Raw genomic sequence first — 21,265 nt, 5'->3', positions numbered from 1 at the left:
GCACCTTTCTGCAAACCTCAAAGTAGCCGGATATAAAAAGCCTATTTAAGAAGAAGTAGTGGCTGGCCCAGTGGCACAGCGGTTAAGTGCACACGCTCTGCGTCAGCGGCCCCAGGTTTGCAGGTTCGGATCCCGGGCGTGCACCGACACACCGCTTGTCAAGCGATGCTGTGGCGGCGTCCCATATAAAGTGGAGGAAGATGAGCACGGATGTTAGCCCAGGGCCAGTCTTCCTCAGCAAAAAGAGGAGGATTGGCCCGATGTTAGCTCAGGGCTAGTCTTCCTCACAAAAAAAAAAGAAGTAGTAAACTTAAGAGACATGGACGGTGTGAACACTTCTGAGCACCTGGCCATACTAAGGAATTATGGTTGCCTTCTTAGGTGTGAACAGCATCGTGCTCATGTGTATATATATTTCTATACATTTTAAAGATTTTATTTATTTATTTTTTCCCCCCAAAGCCCCAGTAGATAGTTGTATGCCATAGTTGCACATCCTTCTAGTTGCTGTATGTGGGACGCGGCCTCAGCATGGCCGGAGAAGCGGTGCCTCGGTGCGCGCCCGGGATCCGAACCCGGGCCGCCAGCAGCGGAGCGCGCGCACTTAACCGCTAAGCCACGGGGCCGGCCCTATTTTTATACATTTTAAAAGTCTTTCTCCTTCACAGTTTCTTGGGGAAGGTGTGCCGAGGAGACGATCGGGGACTGGAGTGTGCGGGGAGGGACAGAGACCAGGACACGGGACCCGCAGGGAGCCGCGACCGTGGAGCCGGAAACGGGACAGGGGCTCTGAGAGCCGCCCCTCTGCGTGAGGATGAGCCTGAGCCTGGAAGGCTCCACAGCAAACTGTTCTCACCGGGAGCTGCTCCTGAGCCCACCAGGAAGGCCCTGGGCGCTGGGACCATGCACAGCCCGAGGTCGCCCGCCCCCTGGTGGTGAGCCGTGGGACTGCCGGCCGCCCAGGGCCAGGATCGGGGAGACCACAGGATGGGGAGACCCAGGCTGCACTGTCTGGGGTGAACACAGGCTGGGGGAGCTGCAGCTCCAGGGTCCCAGCTCCCCGCCCAGTGCTCCCTGTACCGACCCCAGGAGGCCGAGGGCACGGCAAGCGCAGTCTCCTCCAGGCACCTGAGCCGGGCTCAGAGGTCCACGTGCTGGAACATTCAAAGAACCCAGAGCCAGGAGGGCCAGCTGCCCGCACACTCACAGGAAGTGAAGGGGCTCCGGGTGCCGAGCCTCCCAGAGCCCTGCCCTGCCTGGGCCTCGGTCTCCCCATCTGCAGAATGGGAGTGACGTCGCCCCTTTATGAGGAGCAGACGAGTCAGTGCACGGAAGGGCCTGGACCTGCTCGCACAAGCGGTGGTATTATTACTCTTATCATCACCCTCGTAATTTTACAGAAGAGGAAAATGCCTCGGAACAGCCCCTTCCCCGAGGTCACCACCTGCTCGGGTGCCCGTCCCCTGCCCTGTTCCCCCCCCCACTCACGGAGGGAAACTCCTGAGGGGGCCTTTCCACAAGCCAGCCCCCGAGAAAGGTGCACACTCCACCTGCCCCGCGTGGAAACGGTGGCGGTGGGGGCACCGGACAGAAAAGGGCTAAACAGCAGACCGGAGGCTGTGACCTCGGAAAGGCCAGCTTGCCAGGCTGGCCTCCAGTGGCATCTGGGACTGGACTCTGGGGCTCCCCCACCCTAAACTGTCTGTGCACACATGAGGTCTAAGCCGAGCACCTGCTCTCCTCCTGGGTCTGGACTCTCGTCCGTGCCGGGCAGACGCCCTGCGTGACTCCAGTGGGAACCCTGGGCCTGGGTCTCTGAGCCCCTGGAGATGACACCTCACACGTGCTGTCATGTCTGGTTTGGGGGAATTAGGCACGTCCTGTGGGACTCCCCTGGGAGAGGACTCTGGAAGCTTCTGCCTGGTCTCCCTGCCCCTGCCCCACGTGCCTTTCCTCTGCTCATTTTGTTTCGTGTCCTTTCTCTGTATAAACCACGGGCATCAGGATGACCACTGTGGAGTCCTGGGGTCCTCCCAGGGAATCCCCGCACCTGGGGGAGGTCCTGGGGACCCCAAGACAACACCTCACTGGCCCTCCAGACCCAGATCTGGGAGGGTGTTAGCCAAGAAGAAACTTAATATTCAGAGCCCATCTGCTCACCATGCGGGGAGGGGACGACATCAGGGAGATGGGGGCAGGGGAGACGTATTCTGGAAATGAGCCTGCGAGAAGCAGATGCCTCGAGGCTCTGTGCAGAGGAGGCAGGAGGACACGGTGGGAAACAGAACACGGAGGGAGCTTTGAGGAGCCGGGTTCACGAGGCTGTGAACACCCAGACAGGCCACAAAGAACGAGAAAGCGAACAACTGTCTCCAGTGAGGAGGACAGATCGTGGCGGCGCCCCCAGCGGACAGAGAGAAAGAGCGACAGGAACGAAAACCAAGAAAACCACAGCAACCTGGTGCCCCAAACCGAGAGCTAGACAACCCACAAGTGGAGCGAGAGAAACTCCCAAAGATGTGAGACCAGAAAACTTCCCGAATCGGGGAGCTCTGACCACACAGACGGATCGAGCTCCTGACATTCCGAGAAACAGCAACCAAGAGACCACATCAGGACACAGCCAGGCAGCACCTCAGCCGTCTCCCACCCAACACTGCATGCCGAAGATACCCGCAGGGTGGGCAGGATGACAGCCCCAAAGACGTCCCCATCCTATTCCTGGGACCTGTGGACATGTCACCTCACATGGCAGAGGGTCTCTGCAGATGGATAAAGTCAAGGCCCCTGAGATGGGGGATGACCCTGGATCCCCGGGGCCCAGTGTCATCACAGGGTCCTCATCAGAGGGAGGAGGAGGGTCAGAGGCAGAGAGAGACGGGAGACGCTGCGCTGCGGGCTGTGCAGACGGAGGAAGGGGCCCCGAGCCCAGGACGCGGCGCCTCTAGAAGCTGGAACAGGCAGGAGACGGTTCTCCCTGGAGCCTCTGGGAGGACAGCCCTGCCCGACCTGGATTTTAGCCATTGAGACCATGTAGGACCCCCAACCTCCAGGTCTATGAGATGACAAGTGTGTTTCAAGTCACTAAATTTGGAGTAATTTGTTACAGCAGCCACAGAACCTTCACATAATACCACAAAGGCAAACAAATTGGAGACAGACACCCCACCCTGCTGCCTGGCACCTCCTCGGAGTGTTTACAAGAGCAGGGGGCAAACTTCTACTCCCTTCCGGCCATTACAAGTTTCGGGGTCTGTGTGTTACAACACGCAGCCCTTGCTGACGGATACACGCGTCTTCCTCGTGTGTCTACAGTTCACACGCGTCACGTTGGCACGTTTATCGACACGGCCCCCGCGGGCCCGGCTTACCATGCACCCCACCCGGAGAAGCCGACTGCCTGGATGACGGTCAGAACAAACTGGGCTCCAAAGATGAAGAAAAACGCCATGAAGTTAAAGGAGCTGTCGGCTCTGAAAGAAAAAGAAAACAGAGCCATTACCGAGGCCCCGGCCCCTCAGAGATCACGACCTGAAGAGGGAGGTGTGTGGCGAGACGGCAAGGCGGGGGCTTCCTTCCTCCTTCAAATAATGACAAACCCGCCGACTCACGGATTGCCACACCTGTGCTCAAACTGGGTTCTGACCGCAGGGGCCAAAACACGGCGCCTCTGTAAAGACGCTACACCGACGGACCCCTTACTGGGAAGGAGTTGGGGCCATCCTCCTGCGTCCTAAGGGCTTTACTGCATCTGGTGTGGCACGCCCACGTTCCCGCGGTTATCAGAGGTTAATCTGGGAAGATGGTGCCTCTCAAATTCCAGATGTTGTCCGCACTACACCGGTTTCTGCATGCTGCCCTGAGGCCATGGGGCGGCTGCAGAGGGCCCTCCCCCGGGCCATTTCCAGTGCACTGACGGGAGGGCAGGTGCGGGGGGACCTGGAGCCGGAGGAGGGGCAGGAGGAGGCAGGGAAGCTCTCGCAGGGCAGGGCTGCCCCCAAGCTGTCTGCAAAGCCCTGCAGCATTGCCGTGTTCCTGCACACGGCTGCCCAAGACAGCCGGGGACCCCAAGTTACAGCCCCTTCTAGCATCTGCTAATACGGGTGGGTTTCTGGAGGAGGGCCCCAGGGGCCCTTTCTGACTCACTCTGACAGTCTGGGATTCAGGGACCATCTAGGGGCAAGCATGGCAGACGCCTGGGTAGCAGGGCCTGGGGGGGCGCAATATCCACAGCAGCACGATTTACAACAGCCAAAACGTGCAAAAAGCCAAGTGCCTCAACGGACGAATACGTCCATCCACACACTGAAGTATTACTCAGCCGTGAAGAGGAGTGAGGCCCCGACACAGCCACACCGTGGACCGACCTTGAACACACGATGCTCAGTGAGAGAACCAGACACAGAGGGACGCACGGTGTGTGAGTCCATTGATGTGAAATGTCCAGAACAGGCACATCCACAGACAGAAAGTGGGTTTGTGGTTGCCAGGGGCTGGGGAGGGGATGCGGAATGACTGCTAATGGGGATGGGGTTTCTTTTTGGGGTGATGGAACGTTCTGGAAATGGAGGTGATGATTGTACAACCTTGTGAAGATATTAGAAACACTGAGTGGTTAAGAGGCAGTTATTACAAAACGGGCAGCTTGATTTGATCTGCAGACTGGATATAAACTGTCATCTAAACTGGACAAGAAAAAGGGACGGTTACTAATCCCGGGGCAGGGTGACAGATGCAGACCAGGGCCCAGGGCCCGAGCGTCCACATGGAGCTGAGCACACACCTGGCTGGGCGTCCCGGCTACTCTCGGTTCTGAGCTGACCAGCAGCCCCAGACACCCCCCGAGGCCCCCTCGGCGCAGGCCGCCCGCACCCGACTCACCGGAAGGCCTTGTACGCGGGCCGGAACCAGCACACGTAGCTGCAGGGGGAGAAGAGCAGCAGCCAGACCAAGGCCAGGCCGAAGTTGGCTCCCGAGCCGCCACCGATCCACCAGGCCAGGCAGGCGACGAGGTTGACGCCCAGGGTGGCGCAGTAGACTGGGGAGGGGACGAGGACAGTGAGCTGGGACGCCTCCCACCCCGCTTGGAGGGCCGGGCAGGGCTGGGATGCCAGCTCCCATCGGCGCAGGGACCACGGGGCCGAGGAGGGCTCAGGGGGACGGGGTTCCCGCCCAGCCGGCCCCACTGGCTCTGTCCACACCATATCCCTGCCGGGACGGAATTTTATCAGAAAGACGAGATTTATTACAAAAACCTCAGGCTCTCGCCACCCAAGGACGGGGCAGCTTCGCAGCCTGGACCTGTCCCGGGGCTGGGTCCCCGGGGTGGTGCAGGGAGGCCCCTACCCCCCTCCCCTGCCCGCCCGCTCACACAGCCACAGCCGGTAGATCCTCTTCACCAGGACCTGGTGCTCGATGGGGATTTCGTCGGAGAAGTTCTGGTAGAAGCACGGCTTCAGGGGGATGAACTTGGGCAGCGGCGGGAAATTGTTCTCCTTTCCTGCAAGGACAGAGAACACCGCGGAACAAAACCAGGCTGGGTCAGCTCAGTCACGACCCCAAAGACGTCCCCGTCCTGGTCCCAGGACCTGTGGACATGTCACCTCACGTGGCAGAGGAACTTTGCAGATGGATTAACTTGAGGCCTCTGAGATGGGGCATGACCCTGGATCCCCGGGGGCCCAGGGTCATCACAGGGTCCTCATCAGAGGGAGGAGGAGGGTCAGAGGCTGTGCGCTGGCTGCGGGCTGTGCAGACGGAGGAAGGGGCCCCGAGCCCAGGACGCGGCCTCTAGAAGCTGGAAAAGGCAGGAGACAGTTCTCCCTGGAGCCTCCGGGAGGACAGCCCTGCGCACACCCGGATTTAGTGCAGGGAGGCCCGTGTGGGACCCCGACCTCCAGGACTGTGAGACGATAAGTTTTAAGTCACCACGTTCTTGGTGATTTCTTCAAGCGCTCACAGTAAACACAGACTCCACGGCAGAGCCCAAATGCTGTTAACACCTGAGACTCCAGGGAAAGTTCTGGCACTCAGAATGTACGAGCTTCCTGGGGACGCTGTAACTAATGACCACAAACTAGGGGTTTAAAACAACAGAAATTTATCTTCTCCCAGTTCTGGAGACCAGACATCTGAGATCACGGTGTCACAGGGCAACGCTCCCTTCGGAGGCTCCATGGGAGGGTCCTTCCTGCCTCTTCCAACATCTGGGGCTCCAGGTGTCCTGGGCGTGTGGCCGCAACGCCCTGATCTCCGCCTCCGTGGCCACATGGCCCCTCCCTGTGTCTGTGTCCAACCTTCCCTCTCCTCAGAAGGACATCTGTCATGCTGCAGTAGCCCCCACTCCAGCGTGACCTTATCTTCGCTACTTACACCCGCAAAGACCCTATTTGCAAACCAGGTCCGTTCACAGGTCCCGGGGTCAGGACTTGAACATGTCTTTTGGGGACACGATTCAACCAAGAGCATGCTCCTCAGCACGGCTGAGGACACGTTTCCTGGGCACTGACGAGGGCCAGACAAGGAACAGAGCAGACAGACCCCTGTCCTCCAGGGCTGCCACCCCACAGTAGGGGACCACAATAATTGTAATAACTGAGCAACTGTGTGCTGTTCGAGAAGGTGCCGTAAGGGAGGAGAGCTAGGGGGCAGGCGGGTGCCGCCAGGGACAGGTGCTGGGGGGGCAGTCAGCTGTGATTTAAAAGGGAGGTCAGAGAGGGCCTCACTCAAAGAGGAGCATTTGAAGGAAGACTAAGGAAGTGAAGGAGGGAGCCCAGTGGATTCTAGGGGAGGGTACTGCCAGCGGAACGGCCCTGGGGTGAGCACCTGCCTGGCTAGGAGCGCTGAGAGCAGGGGTGGGAAGCCAGGAGGGCCAGGCAGACCACACCTTGTTGGCCACTGAGAAGCCTCAGGGATTTACCAAGTGACACGGGGTGCCATGGAGCACCCTGAACCTGAGGGGAGGGGGATTCGATCTGCTCTGAGCTCGCCCCCTTGCCGCCTCCATGATGAGACAATGGGAGGAGGCCTCTAGCCTCAACCCCTCCCGGGAGCCGGCCCACAGGGGTCTTGCCAGCACAGAACCACAGTCTGCGGGTCACGAACCCCTCTCATGTCCCCGTCCAAGCCCTGCGGCCGGGCGCCCAAGGCCCCGACAACAGCTCCCACTCGCCCCCCAGCCCCGAGTCCTGCTCTTCCCTCGGGCACCAGCCCCCCTCTCCTGGCCTGACGTCCGACCCCACACCTCCCGCCGCCCAGAGTGGGGACGGGGCGACGTCCCCAGCAGCCAGTCCCGCCAGCACGCACCATGATGGGAGGGAGACTGAAAATCACCAGCCAAGTCGCCCGGCCCTCTGAAACCTTGGTTTCTCGCCAGATAAAGAGGCTGGGGAGACGCCCTGCGCAGTCTTGGGACTGGGGGCCAGGGTTCCTGCCCCAGCCCTGCCCCCAGCCGGCTGCCCCCGGCCCGCCTGGCTGCACTTACTCGCCCGTTCCCCCGCAGGACGGGGCAGGCAGCCCCGCAGGCTCTTTGCTGCCAGCCTCCCACCACCTTCCGTCGGGGAGGGAGGCTGTGGCCTCACACATGCAGGTGTGAACCCAGGTACCCAAACCTCTGCGCCCACCACAGTGTCAACCACAAAACGAGCCCCAAGGCAGAAGATCTGCAGGGCCAGACCCTCGCTGGGACGGCTCACGTGGAAACCGGGCGTCTCCTTCTTGTCCGACTCAGCGCCAGGAGGCGACCCTGACACCCATCAAGAGGTGTGGGCCCATGGGGGTCTCGGTGGGTCCCACCGCCCAGGGACACTTCCCAGAGGAACAGAGAAGCCAGAAGGCCCGCTGCAGGGCCCTGGGCAAGACTCACCGGACATTTCTGCTGTGATGACTGGCCGGGGCAGAGCCTGCAGCCACCTAGAGGAGAGACAGCCATAGTCAGGGGGTCCCCGCGAATGCCGGTGACCCCGACAGCGGCTGCAGGCCCAGGCAGCCACCAAGGGTGCTAACCACCAGGCCGTCCACGGGGGTGTCTGGGCTCTTGCCCACAAGGCCAGCCCCAAATGTCTGACCCCAGTTGTCACCTCGCCTCAGAGCCTCCTAGGGAGCATCTGCACTGATGGGGGGTCACGCTGCAGCCCCATCCACCCATGGCTGGAGCCAGGACATTCCTGGGCTCCTGGTGAACCCCCCCCAACTGCTCTCCCGCCTCCTCTTCCTCCCCTACCCCCCAAACATCCCCCACAAGCAAAGGATGGCTCCGAGCGCCTCCTTACGGCCACAAGGCCCGACTTTCGAGTCACCAAGAACTGGGTTCACACTTATTGCTGTGTGACCTCAGGCAAGTCACACAACCTCTCTGGGTGTACAGTTTTCACCCCTGTGAGTCTTGCAGGGCTGAGGAGCCCACTGCAACCCGAGTGAAGTAACCAGGGACCAGCCAGGCACCCAGCAGCCCTTCTTAGAAGGAGCCACAGGAGTTTGCGTCATGGAGCAGCCCCACACACTATGCTGCCTACAATGCACACAACTGAGCAGAATTCACCGGTTTCACAAGGGCTCTGGGTGGACGGTGCCACCTTCAAGAAAGGGCTGGGCCGACGGGGCTGAGTCCAGTGCCTGCCCAGTCCTCAGGGCACAGCTGGGCCTGAATGGTCCCCCATGCCTGGCACCGCAGCAGGTGGGCACCCGGGCCTGGAGGCAGGCGCTGGGGTGGGAAGTGGGGGACATGTTTCTCACCCAGACTCCAGGTGAGAGGTTCCAGTGACACCGAGTTCCCCAGGGCCCACCCCTTAGCTCAGTAACGGCCCCGCCCGGACCCTCCGTCTGTCCTGGCCCAGCCTGCCTGCAGGCCTGGTGGACTTGTGCCCCATCCCAGTGTCTGTCCACTACCCCGGCTCCCCGGACAGAGATCCCCCCTGCCCTGCCCCAGGGGCTGGGAGGAGCTGGCTGCATCCCCCTCTGAGGGCTCCAGGGTGGGCTCAGGGCAGGGACATCTCAGGGCCCTGCAGTGCCCGTGCGGTCAGACAACGCACATCTGCTGGACGGACAAACGGGCCCTTGGAGTCCTCACACTTTGGTTCTAGTCCTAGCTGCTCTGTGGCAAGACCCCTCTGGCCACCTGTGAAGCACGGGAAACGGGACGGCCTCAAAGGAGCCTTTCGGTCAGCTGAGTCCAGGCCGGCGGGCTATACCCCAGTGAAGACACACCCTGGCCAGCCACACCCTTCAAAACTCAGGACGCAGGCAGGGAGGTGCCACCCGGAGCCTGGCTGTGCCCACACTCGGCTCAGAAGCTCCCCTCCTCCTGTACAAACCCAGGTCCTCAGCAGAAGCGGCCGCCCTGAACCAGGGACCCTCGGTCACCACGGCCCCGCGTCTTGGTCAACAGACACCAACCTGGTTTTGGGGATGTGTTTATTTCCACACATCAGATCTGCTTCCTGACACCCGAGACAAAGGGGACACGAGGCCAGCAGACCGTGGGCTCAGGGCTGAAGGTGGCTGGAGGAGTGAGGCCCGAGTGCCTGGCTCCACGGCCCGCTGGACCCCCGCTACGTTCAATCCTGGAGAGAGCTCAGTCCGGGCAGAAACACGCCCCCACAGGCCGGTGAAAACAGCATGGGTCCTGGCTCCAAGGCTGGGAGGTGTGAGCGTCTCTAAAACTCTCCAGGATTGCGGCCCCCTGGACGACAACGAGGGAGGCAGGGGACCGCCCGTGGAGTCTGAGCGGAGGCTGAGGCCAGCGGGGAGCAGAGGACGTTCCCGAAGCCGGCGAACCGGGGCTTAGGTGTCGGGGTCCAGCCGGCGGCACTGGGCCTCCAGCACGCCGCGGAACACAAGGAAGCGGTGGTTGAGGTCGGGCCGGGCATGCAGGCGGAAGCGGGTGCCCAGGGCGCCGTCGGGCGAGGGCGCCCCGTAGAAGACGCGCCGCACGCGGGAGTGCACCAGGGCCATGGCGCACATGGTGCAGGGCTCGCGGGTGACGTAGAGGTCGTAGCCAGTGCACACGTAGGGCAGGCCGTCCGCGTCCACGTCCTCGTCCAGCTTGCGCACGGAGCCCGCCCGGACGGCCTGGGCGGTGGTGGCTGGGGCGAAGGAGCAGGCGGGGTGGGGCCCGAGGTCGTGGGCGCCGCGGCCCTGGCCCTGGGCCACCAGGTCAATGCACACCATGGTGGCGTGCAGCAGGGGGCTGGCTGGGCCGCTGCAGTCGTGGGCCGTGGCCAGCACGCGGTCCGAGCCCGGGTCCACCACCACGGCCCCCACGGCCCTCAGGCCCCTCGTGGCCGCCTGCTGCGCTGCTCGGATAGCCCGCTCCATGTGGCCCTGCATCGTGGCCCGCTCCTGCGCCGAGAAGAGCCGCCCGGCCAGGGCGCGGGTCACCTGCCTGTCTTCGTGGAAGGACGTGGGCCAGTGGGCACGCGCCTCCTCGAACTGGCCCCTGGTCAGAGGCGGCCGGGCGGGCACGGGCACCAAGAAGGGCTGTCCCAGGCCCCGGGCGTCCACGGCCGGCCACGGGAGGAGCTCGGCGAGCGAGCGCGTGCCCACGGCCGGCCCCGCCAGGCACAGCAGCATGTCCAGTGCGTGCGGGTGGCTGGCGTCGCGGCTTGGCCGCACCCTCTTGAGGTGAGACTGGGCGGGCAGCGGGTGGACGGCCGACACCTCCTTGAGGAGCCGCGAGGTCTGGCGCTTGTCGAGGACAGGCGCGGCGTAGGCCAGCACCAGCTCCACGTCCCCGGACTGCTGCTCGGACAGGACCGGCAGGGCTTGCCACGGCGCAGGCTCCGGCTGCGGGCTCCCGGCCTTCTCGTCCCCACGCTGTTCTGCGGCGCCCGCGGCGGGGTCCATCCTCGGCAGGACTGTGGGAGACAGAGACCGCAGCAGAGCATCATCCGTCAGCCGCGGGAGGCACGGCTGAGCCGGGGAGTTCGTCCCAGGAGCGCGCCGCATCGGGAGGCTCGTCCGGAGCTCCGGCCCAAGTACAAGGCGTCACAGGACACGCTCTCGCCCAGGTCCTACTAACCCTGGGTTTGCACGGAGTTTATGATCGGCCCTGAGCTGACATCCGTGCCCACCTTCCTCTACTTTGTATGTGGGACGCCGCCACAGCATGGCTTGATGAGCGGGGTGTAGGTCCACGCCCAGGATCCGAACCTGTGAACCCCGGGCTGCTGAAAAGGAGCACGCAAACTCGACCACTACGCCATAGGGCCGGCCCTACACAGAGTGTAAACTGCCACCAATTTTTTTTTTCTTTTTATTTGAGCTGTGCTATGAGCTGAAATGCCCTGGATCTCGGAGACTTAACACGGAAGACAGAGCGTAAACTATCTCAGCTGTTTTACACCGACTACACGCTGAAGCAATAATACTTTGTGTGTCTCAGGTTACATAAACATATTCTTAAAATTAATTTCGTCGGTTTCTTTGTACTTTTTAAAAACGTGGCCTCTAACTGCTTGCACTGCTCGTGATGTGCCCCCTAGCTCACTCCTTGCCCCCCGGGGCCCCAGTTTATCAGCCAGGCCCCTCGGAGGGCACATGAGGTCCTCTCCCACCACGATGCGTCCTGAGCTCGCAATACAAGTCTGGCAAATGTACGTCGCCGAGGTGCTGGGGGAGCTGTGGGAAGTGGGGGTGCCCCTCATGCACTCCTGACGCCTGTGCGAGGCAGGGCCCACAGGAGAGCCCATGGCACCGACTCTGAATCCTGCTCCCGGCACACAGCCTGCCCCGGGCCACAAAGCTCCCACTGTCTCCAGGGCAAAAAAACAGACACAGTCTCGTTTGTCCCTTCCAACTACAACCTCTGTCTGACTGAAACAAAACAAGCCACAAATAAAGGAGGCTGCTGGCTGGGCCACCAGCCCCTAGGGAGGACGGATAAAAGTCACAGGACGGTCACCACCTGACCCAGCAACTCCACTCCCCTCCTAGGTATGTGCCCAAGAGAACTGAAAACACACGTCCACAGGGAAACCTGTACACACTGTCCACGGCAGCACGTTCACAACGGCCAAAAGGTGGACACAACCCCAGACTCCATCGACAGATGAATGGACGTGCACAATGTGTCCATCCACACACTGGAACATGACGCAGCCATGAAGAGGAGTGAAGCCCTGACACAGCCACACCGTGGATGGACCTTGAACACACGATGCTCAGTGAGAGAACCAGACACAGAAGGACACACGGTGTGTGAGTGCATTGATGTGAAATGTCCAGAACAGGCATATCCACAGACAGAAAGTGGTTGCGTGGTTGTCAGAGGCTGGGGAGGGGATGCGGAGTGACTGCTAATGGGGACAGGATTGCTTTTTGGGGTGATGGAATGTTCCAGAACTAGACAGAGATGATAGTTGCACAACCCTGTGAATGTACTAAAAACCACGAAAACATTTATCGTCCATGGGTGAACTGCACGGTATGCGAACTGTATCCCAGCAAAGCTGCTGCTAAAGAGAACGAGAAGAGAAGGACGTGCGGTGGGCGCTGGGTCAGCAGACCCCAGACAAGGCCGGGCGCCTCGGCTGACAGTGGCTGGTCCTCACGCTCCCACGACTGGGCTCCTCTACTCCTCCACTGACCCGGGAGGGAGCTCTGGGACTGCCCCTGCTCTAAGGGACTAGACAAGGCTCCCTGAGGTGGAGGGACTTGCCGGGGGCCACACGGCTGGGATGGGCAGAGCCGGGATCTGACCTGGCAGCCAGATGCTCACCAGCTCACTGACTCGCAGGCTCCGGCCCCTCTGCAAGATGGGTCCTTACCCCTTCACAGAGAAGAAATAAACAGGCTCTGCAGAGGGTGATGCCCACGGCCCACCTGCGACCTGCGCCCACACACAAACGCTCTGCTTGAAGACACCAGGGGATCTGAAGCGTGGCCGGGGCAGCTGCTGCACCCCGGTTCCTCTTCTCGGGTCACCCCCCAGCTCCTGGCTCCCCACCCCTCCCCCCGCTCTCTCCTGGGGCCCTGCCCAGCTCAGCCCCTTCCGTCTGCTTCCAGCTCCCTCTGCCAACACCTCCTGTCTCCAGGGGGTCCAGGGGGCGGCCGCAGCCTCCTCAGGCCCTCCGTTTACATTTAAGCAGTAGTGCCCGAGCCTGCCACCTCCGTCCAGGGCAGGGAAGGTTCAATTGCGAAGGCAGCCCCTTCCCCACGTGCCGCAGCCCCTGGAGGGTCTGGCTGGACCAGGGAGACGGGACCCGTAACAGCCTGTCCTCTCAGTGGCTCAGGACCACCCACGCCCCCAGCACCCCCCAGAAAATGGGCGTGCTCTGGAACTCCTGGGGACAAGGGGCAGCTGGTGGGACCCAGGGGCTGTGGGTCTGGTGTCCCAGCAGCAGTGGACCCTAGCTCCAAGAGGGAACAGGAAATGGCACATCTCCAGTGAGCCAAGTCAGGCTCTGCAGGTGACACCCAGTAATTAAATCTCAGGCATGAGGTCTTATCTTATCCCCAGACGGGGAAGGAAAGAGCCTGGACAGGGTGCGCGGTGGCCCTGCCCCAGAAGTCCTCGCCCAGCCCTGAAAGAAGTTTCCCGGCCGTCAGACCTCAGACACCTGTCCTAACCCCAACCCCAGCTTCCCCCTCTGCGAAACGTGAACCATCCCTGTCACACAGCGCTGTCTGGGGCACAAAGTGAGAAAGAAAATCCACGCGAGGCCTGGCAACGACCCCACAGCTCCTCAGGGGCCCAGGGCCCTGATTGCGGCGGGTGAAGTCCAGGAAGGCTTCTCGGAGGCAGTGACCCACAGCTGGGCCCAGAAGGCCGGCAGAGCAGGGCAGGGAGTCCCGAGCAGAAGGAACAGCCAGTGCTGGGGTCTCAGATGCACCCACAGCCCCAGGGGGTGCTGGTTCCAAATGCACTTTCCAGGACTCGGTCCCCCTGAAAAGGGAGGTGCCCGCAATCCGCATCACCAACAAGCCCCGCAGTGGAGCGGGGTCACCGGATGACATATAGGACGCCACGTTAAATTCGACTTCCAGAGAGGGTCACCTTTTAGGAGCAAGTATGTCCTGTGCAATCTTTGGGACACAGTTATACTGAAAAATAAAAAAAATCAGTCGTTGTTTATACGGAATTCGAATTTAACGGGGCGTCCTGCGTTTTTACTTCCTGAACCTGGCCACCCTATAAAAGGACCTTCTGTTAATGAAAGTTCGAGAACCTCGGAAATGTGGGATGCGGGAGGAGACTCCTTATCCCCAGGCCAGAATATGAAATAGCCTGGACAATTCACACTTGCAATAAGCATCAGGAAGCATTATTAATGTTCGGGAGGGACCCTGCGCCTAAAGCGGGCAGGAAGCTGGAAACGGGGCAGCCCAGAAGCAGGGGGCTGGCCGCGATGACCCGAGGGCAGGCGCACCGGAAGCAGCTGGACCCACGGGGCCTCCACGTCGGGCCGGAGGGACGCGCACGCGCAGAAGGGCGACGGGCGAGGGGAGCGGGGTCCCGCGGCCCGGTCGTCCCGCGCACACGCGCACAGGCGCCGCTCCCCGCGCCCACCCGAGGCGCGCGCGAGCCTGGCCCGGCTGCGCCCTCGCTCCCCCGGCGGCCGGCGCCCCCAGCGTCCGAGACCCCAGTGGCCGCCCCCGCTCGCCTTCCGCGGGACCCTGGACTGCGAGAGCCCGAGACCCCGTGGCCCCGCGCTTACCTGAGGAGACGGGCGCGAGCGTTGCGCTTCACCAAGTCTTAGCAACCGGCCGCCCGCCCCCCTCCGCCTGGCGCCGCGGGGCACGACGGGAGCGTAGTTCCAGGGGCGGGGTCGGCGCGCGGCGGAGCGGGGCCCGGACTACAATCCCCACAAGGCCGCGCGCGCGGCCGCCTCGTTCCGCCCCTCTCCAGAGAGCCGCTCCCGTGACCGGGAGTTGAGCCTTGAGTTAAGGGTTCGAGACCCGTCGGGGCGGCCGAGAAAAGTCGGACGCTGCGGTCCCTTTGGGAAATCAGCAGAGTAGGGAGACTGAGGCAGAGAGGCACACGACACCCGCTGCAGTCACTCCGCGAGCCCAGTTTGCTGCTGCCCTGTGGTTCCGGAAGGGCTGTTCTTGGAGACCTGGATGGAGTAGGGTTCCAATTCTGGTCTGGGGCTCAGGCTGACTCCAGGCCTCAGTTTTCCCATCTGTACTTGACTCTCCTGGGCAAAACATGCTAATTTTATGAGCTAATCCAGTTATTCATTCTAGTCAAGCAAAGTTAACCCAGTGATTCTCCACGAGCAATTTGTCCCCCCACCCCCAGGGGACACTGGGCAATGTCTGGGGACATTTGTGGTTGTTACGACTGAGGAGTGCACTTGGCATCAAATGGCATCGAAACCTGGAGGCTGGGGATGCTGCCCAACACCCGACAGTGCAGAGGACGCCCCCAAAACAGAAGCGGCCCCAAACGTCCACAGTGCAGAGGTTGGAAGATCCCGGTTTAACCCCATTGCTAAGTCAGGAAAAAAATTCAGGTCTAAAAGGGTCCTGAAGGGGAAAAAAAATGCGATTTTTCCATTTTCTCCTTGCTCCCCTCCTGCAAAAACAAGGAATTCTCCACCAAGATCCGTCAAATGTCTACCTGGGAGGGGGTGGCTGGAGAGGAGACCCCACTTCCTGGGGTCCCCACCGCCGCCCAGCTCCTCAACCCTGCAGGACCCTGAGAGTCCATCCCTGTGCGTTTCTCCTCTTAGTTTGCACAGCATCATCTGGTGCCCGATCTATTCCTGCAGCTGGTCACTTAACGTGTGCTTTAGTTTTTCTTTTTTTACACACTTCTCCATCCCTGGATGTGCTACTGAAGCTAGCCAAGAGCCCCTGCTTCGCTGATTATTACAAAAAAAAATTGGTAGCCTTTCACTGGGATGTCATTAAAAGCAATGTGTAAATTTTCTGCATGTAAAACAATGAATCTCTTCACTGTATTTTTCTGCCTATTTTTAATTTCTAAAAATACAAAAAGACACAGAGGTAGGGATGTAAAATGATGCAGTGGCTGGGGAAAACAGTTTGTTCTGCAAAAAGCAGAACATAGAATTACCCTGTAACCCAGCAACAATTCCACTTCTGGGTATAGACTCAAGAGAATTGAAAGTGGGGACTTGAACGGATACTTGTACACCGTGCTTATAACACCGTCATCCACAAGAGACAAAAGCCCCGCCAGTCAGAGCAGTTCCCTCCCCCTGGTCACAGTGATTGGTTCAGGAATGGACACGTGATGCAGTGCTACCAATGAGAGTCAGCCCTGGGACTTTGTCTGAAACATAAGCAAAAAAGTGGCTCTCATTATGATCAACTTAAGCCTGGAATTGCCAGGAGTCATTTTTGCCACCCAGCTGTGGAGCTTTGCTGAGAAGGAAGCCAAAACAGAAAAGAGCAGATCCCAGAGAGAAAGAGAAGTCCATGCCTTGAAAACATTGTTTAAGCACCTGGATCCAGCCCTATGCCTGAATCAGGAAGCCTTTGGGCTTTCCTGTGTTTTTTGGTTTTGTTTTGTTTTTTACTTAAGCTAATTTGAGTCATGATTTCAGTCCTTTATAAATCGAGGGCTTCGACTGATAGGGTCCCTTTTGTTTTGACATTGTTCACCATCCAGCACGTTTCACAAGTAACATGACCCTCAAAACTCACAGTGACAGGTTGGTGTCCAGCACCAAAAGGTTGGAAAAACTGTGAAATCGGTTTCTCAACTGTAAGCTTAATGGCAGCGGAAAGCACATTCCTTTTGGCTAGCTGGTTAGCTGCTGATGGGCCGGGTGGCCATAAACTCTTCCATGTCTGCAAGGCAGTCAATAAATGAGTTGGGAGGAGGAGAGGGGCTTCCCTACTAGCCTCCTCTATCTCCGTGGGGCTGGAGCCAAGGTCAACGTTCCTTGCGCCAAGCTGTGGCTTGTGTTTATCTGGCTCATCATCCTGTTGACTTTCCGAGGTTGCTCCGGGCAGCTATATGGGCCCCAGGTGTTTCCTGCTTTTGCAGCAACCCTCAGACAAGGCTTTTCCTGGAAATGTGTTGGGGGGACTTCCTTCAACTGCCCAGGGAAGGCAGGTTCAAGCCTGCTAGAGCCTGACAAGGAGGGGAAAGTTGCTGTCTCCTGTTTCCCAGACATTAGAGGGCACTTTACTGCCCCCAGCAGGTCTCTCAATAAATTAATCCCTGCCTACCTATCCAGACTCTAAGAGGGCTCTGTGACCCTATCTCTCTCTCTCACACACACACACACACACACACACACACACACACACACACACACAGAGTTGATCAGCCGCCAACGATCTGTCATCTATCAATTCCTTCAGGCTGGAAAACATTAGTTTCCGAAAAGCAAAGTCAAGTGTCTCCAAATTCTAAAACCCAACCTGTCTGCTCACAGCCCTTTAACCCTTAGTTTGCACACAATTATAACCCCCTAGGGTGCTCTGCTTTCCCAGGTCCCAGAGGCTGAGACAAATTATAATAATTAATAACGGGTACCATTTACTGGAACCAGACCATTCCAAATTATGTCATCTCATTGAGTCCTTACAACAACTCTACAGGCTGGGACTGCTGGTACCCCCGTGTCAAAGATGCAGTGTCCTAACTGCCCAGCTCTCCCTCACTGCCTCACCGTCTTTTTGATGATGTTACATTTATGCTTAGGTTTAAGCATGTACCTCCCCCACTAGCACCCCAAGGCAGGGTTTGCATCTGTCCAGGTGTCCACTGTGGCTCCAGCATAACCAAAAACAGGGCCTGGTCCAGCTAGCGGGGCATAAACATTTGTCCACGAGGGCTGCAACCTTGGAATGACCTCTTCATGCATCTCGGGGCAAAATGCACCCCACAGGGCACCCAGTTCCAATTCATTCCCCCTAAAACCATGGCCACGAGGGACTGGGGTGTCAGAAGGGGCCCCATCTCAAATAGTCCCTAGTGTCTCCTGGCCTCCCCTTTTATTTTGTCTTCTCAGCACTTACTATCACCTGGTGACATCTTATTTCTCTAGAATGTCCGCTTCACGAGGGCTGGAAATTTTGTTCACTGCAGTATCCGCATTGCCTGCCTCAGAGTGAGCGCCCAATATACGGGAACAGACGGTGTTATTATTATTATGAAATTGGCAAGACAAACGGGCTTGCCCACGCATCCCCCAGGAGCCCTGCAACCCCCTCCCCGACCCTCCAAGGATCAAGCAGGCACTGTCGCCACCTAGCGACCAAAGGCAGCATGACCCCGATCGCTGGCTTCAAGCAGGATAAGCAGCTGGTTTATTCGAGCGCTTCCCCAGACATGGGCACTCACAGCCCCCTGGCTCCTCACCCTAGAGAGAGGCAGCGCCTGGCTCCAGATCGCTCAGCGAGGCAGGGGCGGCGCGTCAGCAGTGGGTCTCCAAGCGGGATCCCCCCATTAGCAGCACCTGGGGCCCTTTAGAAATGCAGATTCTTGGGCCCCACCGCAGACCTGCTGATCAGAAAGTCGGGGGCCGGCCCGGCCATCTGTGCTTCAACGGCACTCCCCCAGGGGATTCCGGGGCACGCTCAAAGTTTGAGAAGCAGCCCTGAGCAGCAGTTCTCAACCATAGTGGCTCTGTCCCCCTCTGCCACCACCATATTTGCAATGCCTGGGGACATCTGTAGTTGTCACACTGGGGGTGCTCCTGGCGTCGAGTGGGTGGGGCCAGGGATGCTGCTCAATACCCTACAGTGCTCAGGACGGCCCCACAGAGAATGACCCGGCCCCTATATCAATAGTGCCAAGTGAGAGAGACCCTACATCAATTACAAGGAAAAAAGCTGATTCCGATCCCTGCTCACAATAGACACCAGAATAAATCCCCGATGATCAGATGGTACAAACCAGGGTGACCCCCAGCGTCCGTGAGTCACTTCCTCTCTCCCTCCCACTCAGTGTGTGTATTTGAATGTGGGCAGCTTCCTGGGACCTCAGTGGTCAGATGGTTATGGAATAGAGTCTCCTGAGAGTCAGTGGAGTCCCCTAACCCAGGGGGGCTCAGCCCCCCAGGGGACACTGGGCGATGTCTGGGGACAGCTGTGGTCGTCACGACTGGGGGCGCTCCTGGCATCGAGTGGGTGGGGGCCAGGGATGCTGCTCCACACTCCGCAGTGACCAGGACGGCCCCCACAACCACGAATCATTCACCTAAAATGTCAGCAGGGCAGAGGCTAAGTCCTGCCCTAGAGCCGAGGAGATACACTAATCATAGTGGGAGACCTTGGGCACGGGTCTTCGGGCTCCGAACCGCAGTTTCCCCACCTGTAAGCTGGGAACGACGACAGGACATAGGCACCTAATGTTGTTGCAAAGACCGGGACGAGCGTGGCCAAGGAAAGACCCAGTCCCCGGATCTGGGGGAATCTATGGGGCGGCAGACCCCTCCTCTTAAAACGGAGGCCCCTCCCGGACTTGGGGAGACCTACTTAGGGAAATGGGGGCCCTTCTGCAGGAGAAGGCTGTGTCCCTACGTCAGGGGCTGCAGGAGCTCCCTTGTCCTCCTGGCCCTTCCTGGTCGGTCCTCCAGGTCCCAACGCCCGGCCTGGTCTGCCCCACGAGCTGCGGAGAGTGACGCCCAACATCCCGCCCCCGCCCGGGAAGAGCGCTTTCTATTGGTCCAGGGCATGGAGGCGAGGTCCTATTGGCCGAGAGACCTGCCGTGGAGATTGATGGACGGGCCAGGGGCGGGGCCTCCGGTGCCCTGGGCGCTTTCAGCGCCAGCAGCGGACTCGCTCTGGTCCACGCCGTCCGGAGTGGAGGAGAGGTGGAGGGCGGAATCCCCCTGCCCGCAATTCTGGGTGAGACCGCAGCGGCCTCCTCCTACCCCTCTCTTCTCCTTTGTCAGATGGGGAAACTGAGTCTCAGCCTTCTGTGTTTATTCAACATGTTATTTCCTCCTGCGTGGATTTTTTTTTTTGCATTAATTTTGACTTTTAACTATATGGCAATAAAATAGTATTTACCTCCACGACTATTTTTGGCGGCCTCTTGAATTGGGGGCCCAAGGTGAGTGCCTCACTCTCCTGACCCAACTCCCAGTTCTGCAGAGAAGGACCTAGGTAAGGGAGCCCAGAGGGTCTGCAGTGGCTGCTGGGGTCAAGTCCTTACTCCAGATCTGACCTCCGGGAGACGGGTGGGGGGCCCTGGCTCCTCCTTTGGCCTGACATTTAAAAATGGATTCATTAATTAGGCACAATCATTAAATTTTGTAATATCTGTATTGAGATGTAATTCACATAGCATACAATTCACCCATTTACAGTGTACAGTTCAATGGTTTTTAGTACATTCATTGAGTTGTGCAACCATCACCACTATTTTAAAACATTCTCATCACCCTAAAAAGAAACCCCATACCCATCAGCAGTCACTCCCCACCCCCCTCCCCAGCCCCTGACAACCATGAACCCACTCTCTGTCTGTGGATGTGCCTGTTCTGGACATTTCACGTCAATGGAATCACACACCATGTATTCTTGCACGTCTGGTTCTCTCACTGAGCATCGTGTGTTCGAGGTCCAACGATGGTGTAGCGTGTGCCAGGGCTTCACTCCTTTTCATGGCTGAATAATATTTCAGGATGTGGATGGACCACGTTTGTTTATTCATTCACCCGTTGATGGACATTTGACTTTTCCACTTCTTGGCGATTATGAATAATGCTGCTGTGAACACGTGTGCACAAGTTTTTATGTGGGCGCATGTTTTCATTTCTTCTGCCTGTACGCCTGGCAGCAGAATTGCTGGACCATCTGGTAACCTTCTGAGAACCACCAGACCGTTTTCCACAGTGGCTGCACCATTTTACACTCCCACTCGCTGAGTGTGAGTGGTCTGGTTCTCCACACCCCTGCCCACACTTGTTATTATCAACCTTTTTGAATACAGCTGCCCTAGTGAGTGTGACGCGCCATCTCACTGTGGCTTTTATTTGCATTTCTCTGATGGCTCATGATGGTGTGTAGACGATAATTATTGAATGCCTACTGTCTGCTAGGCCTTCTCCTGGGCCCTGGACACAGAGCTGGACAGCAGACTTCGTCCCTGCTCCGGCAGAGCTCATGAGCAGTGGAAGGAGACTGATAATAACCCAGTAAGATAAAACAAGGCTGAGATCTTTCCAACAGAGTAAGTGTTCCATGGAGAGTCGAACTCAGGTGTTGCCATCATAGTGACCAAGTGGCTGTGGTCACTGGAGTGGTCAGGAAAGACATCTCCAGAGACATGATACTTCCCCTGAGCTGTGATCCATGAGACGTTTTCTGTGGGAAGAGCATTCCGGAAAGAGGGAAC

General features: G+C 59.0%; 2 protein-coding genes across 4 annotated transcripts in view; both read right to left on the bottom strand.

Moving 5' to 3' along the window:
- The window catches only part of SCAMP4 (secretory carrier membrane protein 4), a 230,835-nt gene extending 216,103 nt beyond the window's left edge, over nt 1–14,732 (bottom strand). The window contains exons 1-5 of one of the 2 annotated variants that reach the window (XM_058537650.1): nt 14,655–14,732; nt 7,865–7,911; nt 5,372–5,500; nt 4,882–5,038; nt 3,372–3,473 (exon numbers count right to left, since the gene is read on the bottom strand). In XM_058537650.1, the coding sequence (XP_058393633.1) occupies nt 3,372–3,473; nt 4,882–5,038; nt 5,372–5,500; nt 7,865–7,871 (395 nt within the window). In that variant the 5' untranslated portion in view covers nt 7,872–7,911; nt 14,655–14,732. Of the gene's footprint in view, nt 1–3,371; nt 3,474–4,881; nt 5,039–5,371; nt 5,501–7,864; nt 7,912–9,393; nt 9,728–14,654 lie in introns of those variants that run through there. The other variant, XM_058537649.1, reaches the window with a different exon arrangement.
- Nucleotides 9,781–14,724, bottom strand: ADAT3 (adenosine deaminase tRNA specific 3). 2 transcript variants are annotated; one of them, XM_058537632.1, is made up of 2 exons: nt 14,655–14,724; nt 9,781–10,853 (listed from the first exon to the last, which is right to left on the bottom strand). In XM_058537632.1, the coding sequence occupies exon 2, from the start codon at nt 10,840–10,842 to the stop codon at nt 9,781–9,783; it is 1,062 nt and encodes a 353-aa protein (XP_058393615.1). In that variant the 5' UTR covers nt 10,843–10,853; nt 14,655–14,724. The 2 variants fall into 2 exon arrangements, with proteins under 2 accessions (XP_058393615.1, XP_058393614.1); XM_058537631.1 differs by lacking the exon at nt 14,655–14,724 and having other exon boundaries at nt 9,781–11,840.
- Nucleotides 14,733–21,265: the final 6,533 nt, after the last annotated feature.

The sequence above is a fragment of the Diceros bicornis genome, unplaced genomic scaffold (assembly GCF_020826845.1).
Source record: "Diceros bicornis minor isolate mBicDic1 unplaced genomic scaffold, mDicBic1.mat.cur scaffold_67_ctg1, whole genome shotgun sequence".
NCBI lineage: Eukaryota > Metazoa > Chordata > Mammalia > Perissodactyla > Rhinocerotidae > Diceros > Diceros bicornis.
Note: the sequence above shows the minus strand (reverse complement) of the source record. Positions and strands in the feature narration are given on the sequence as shown.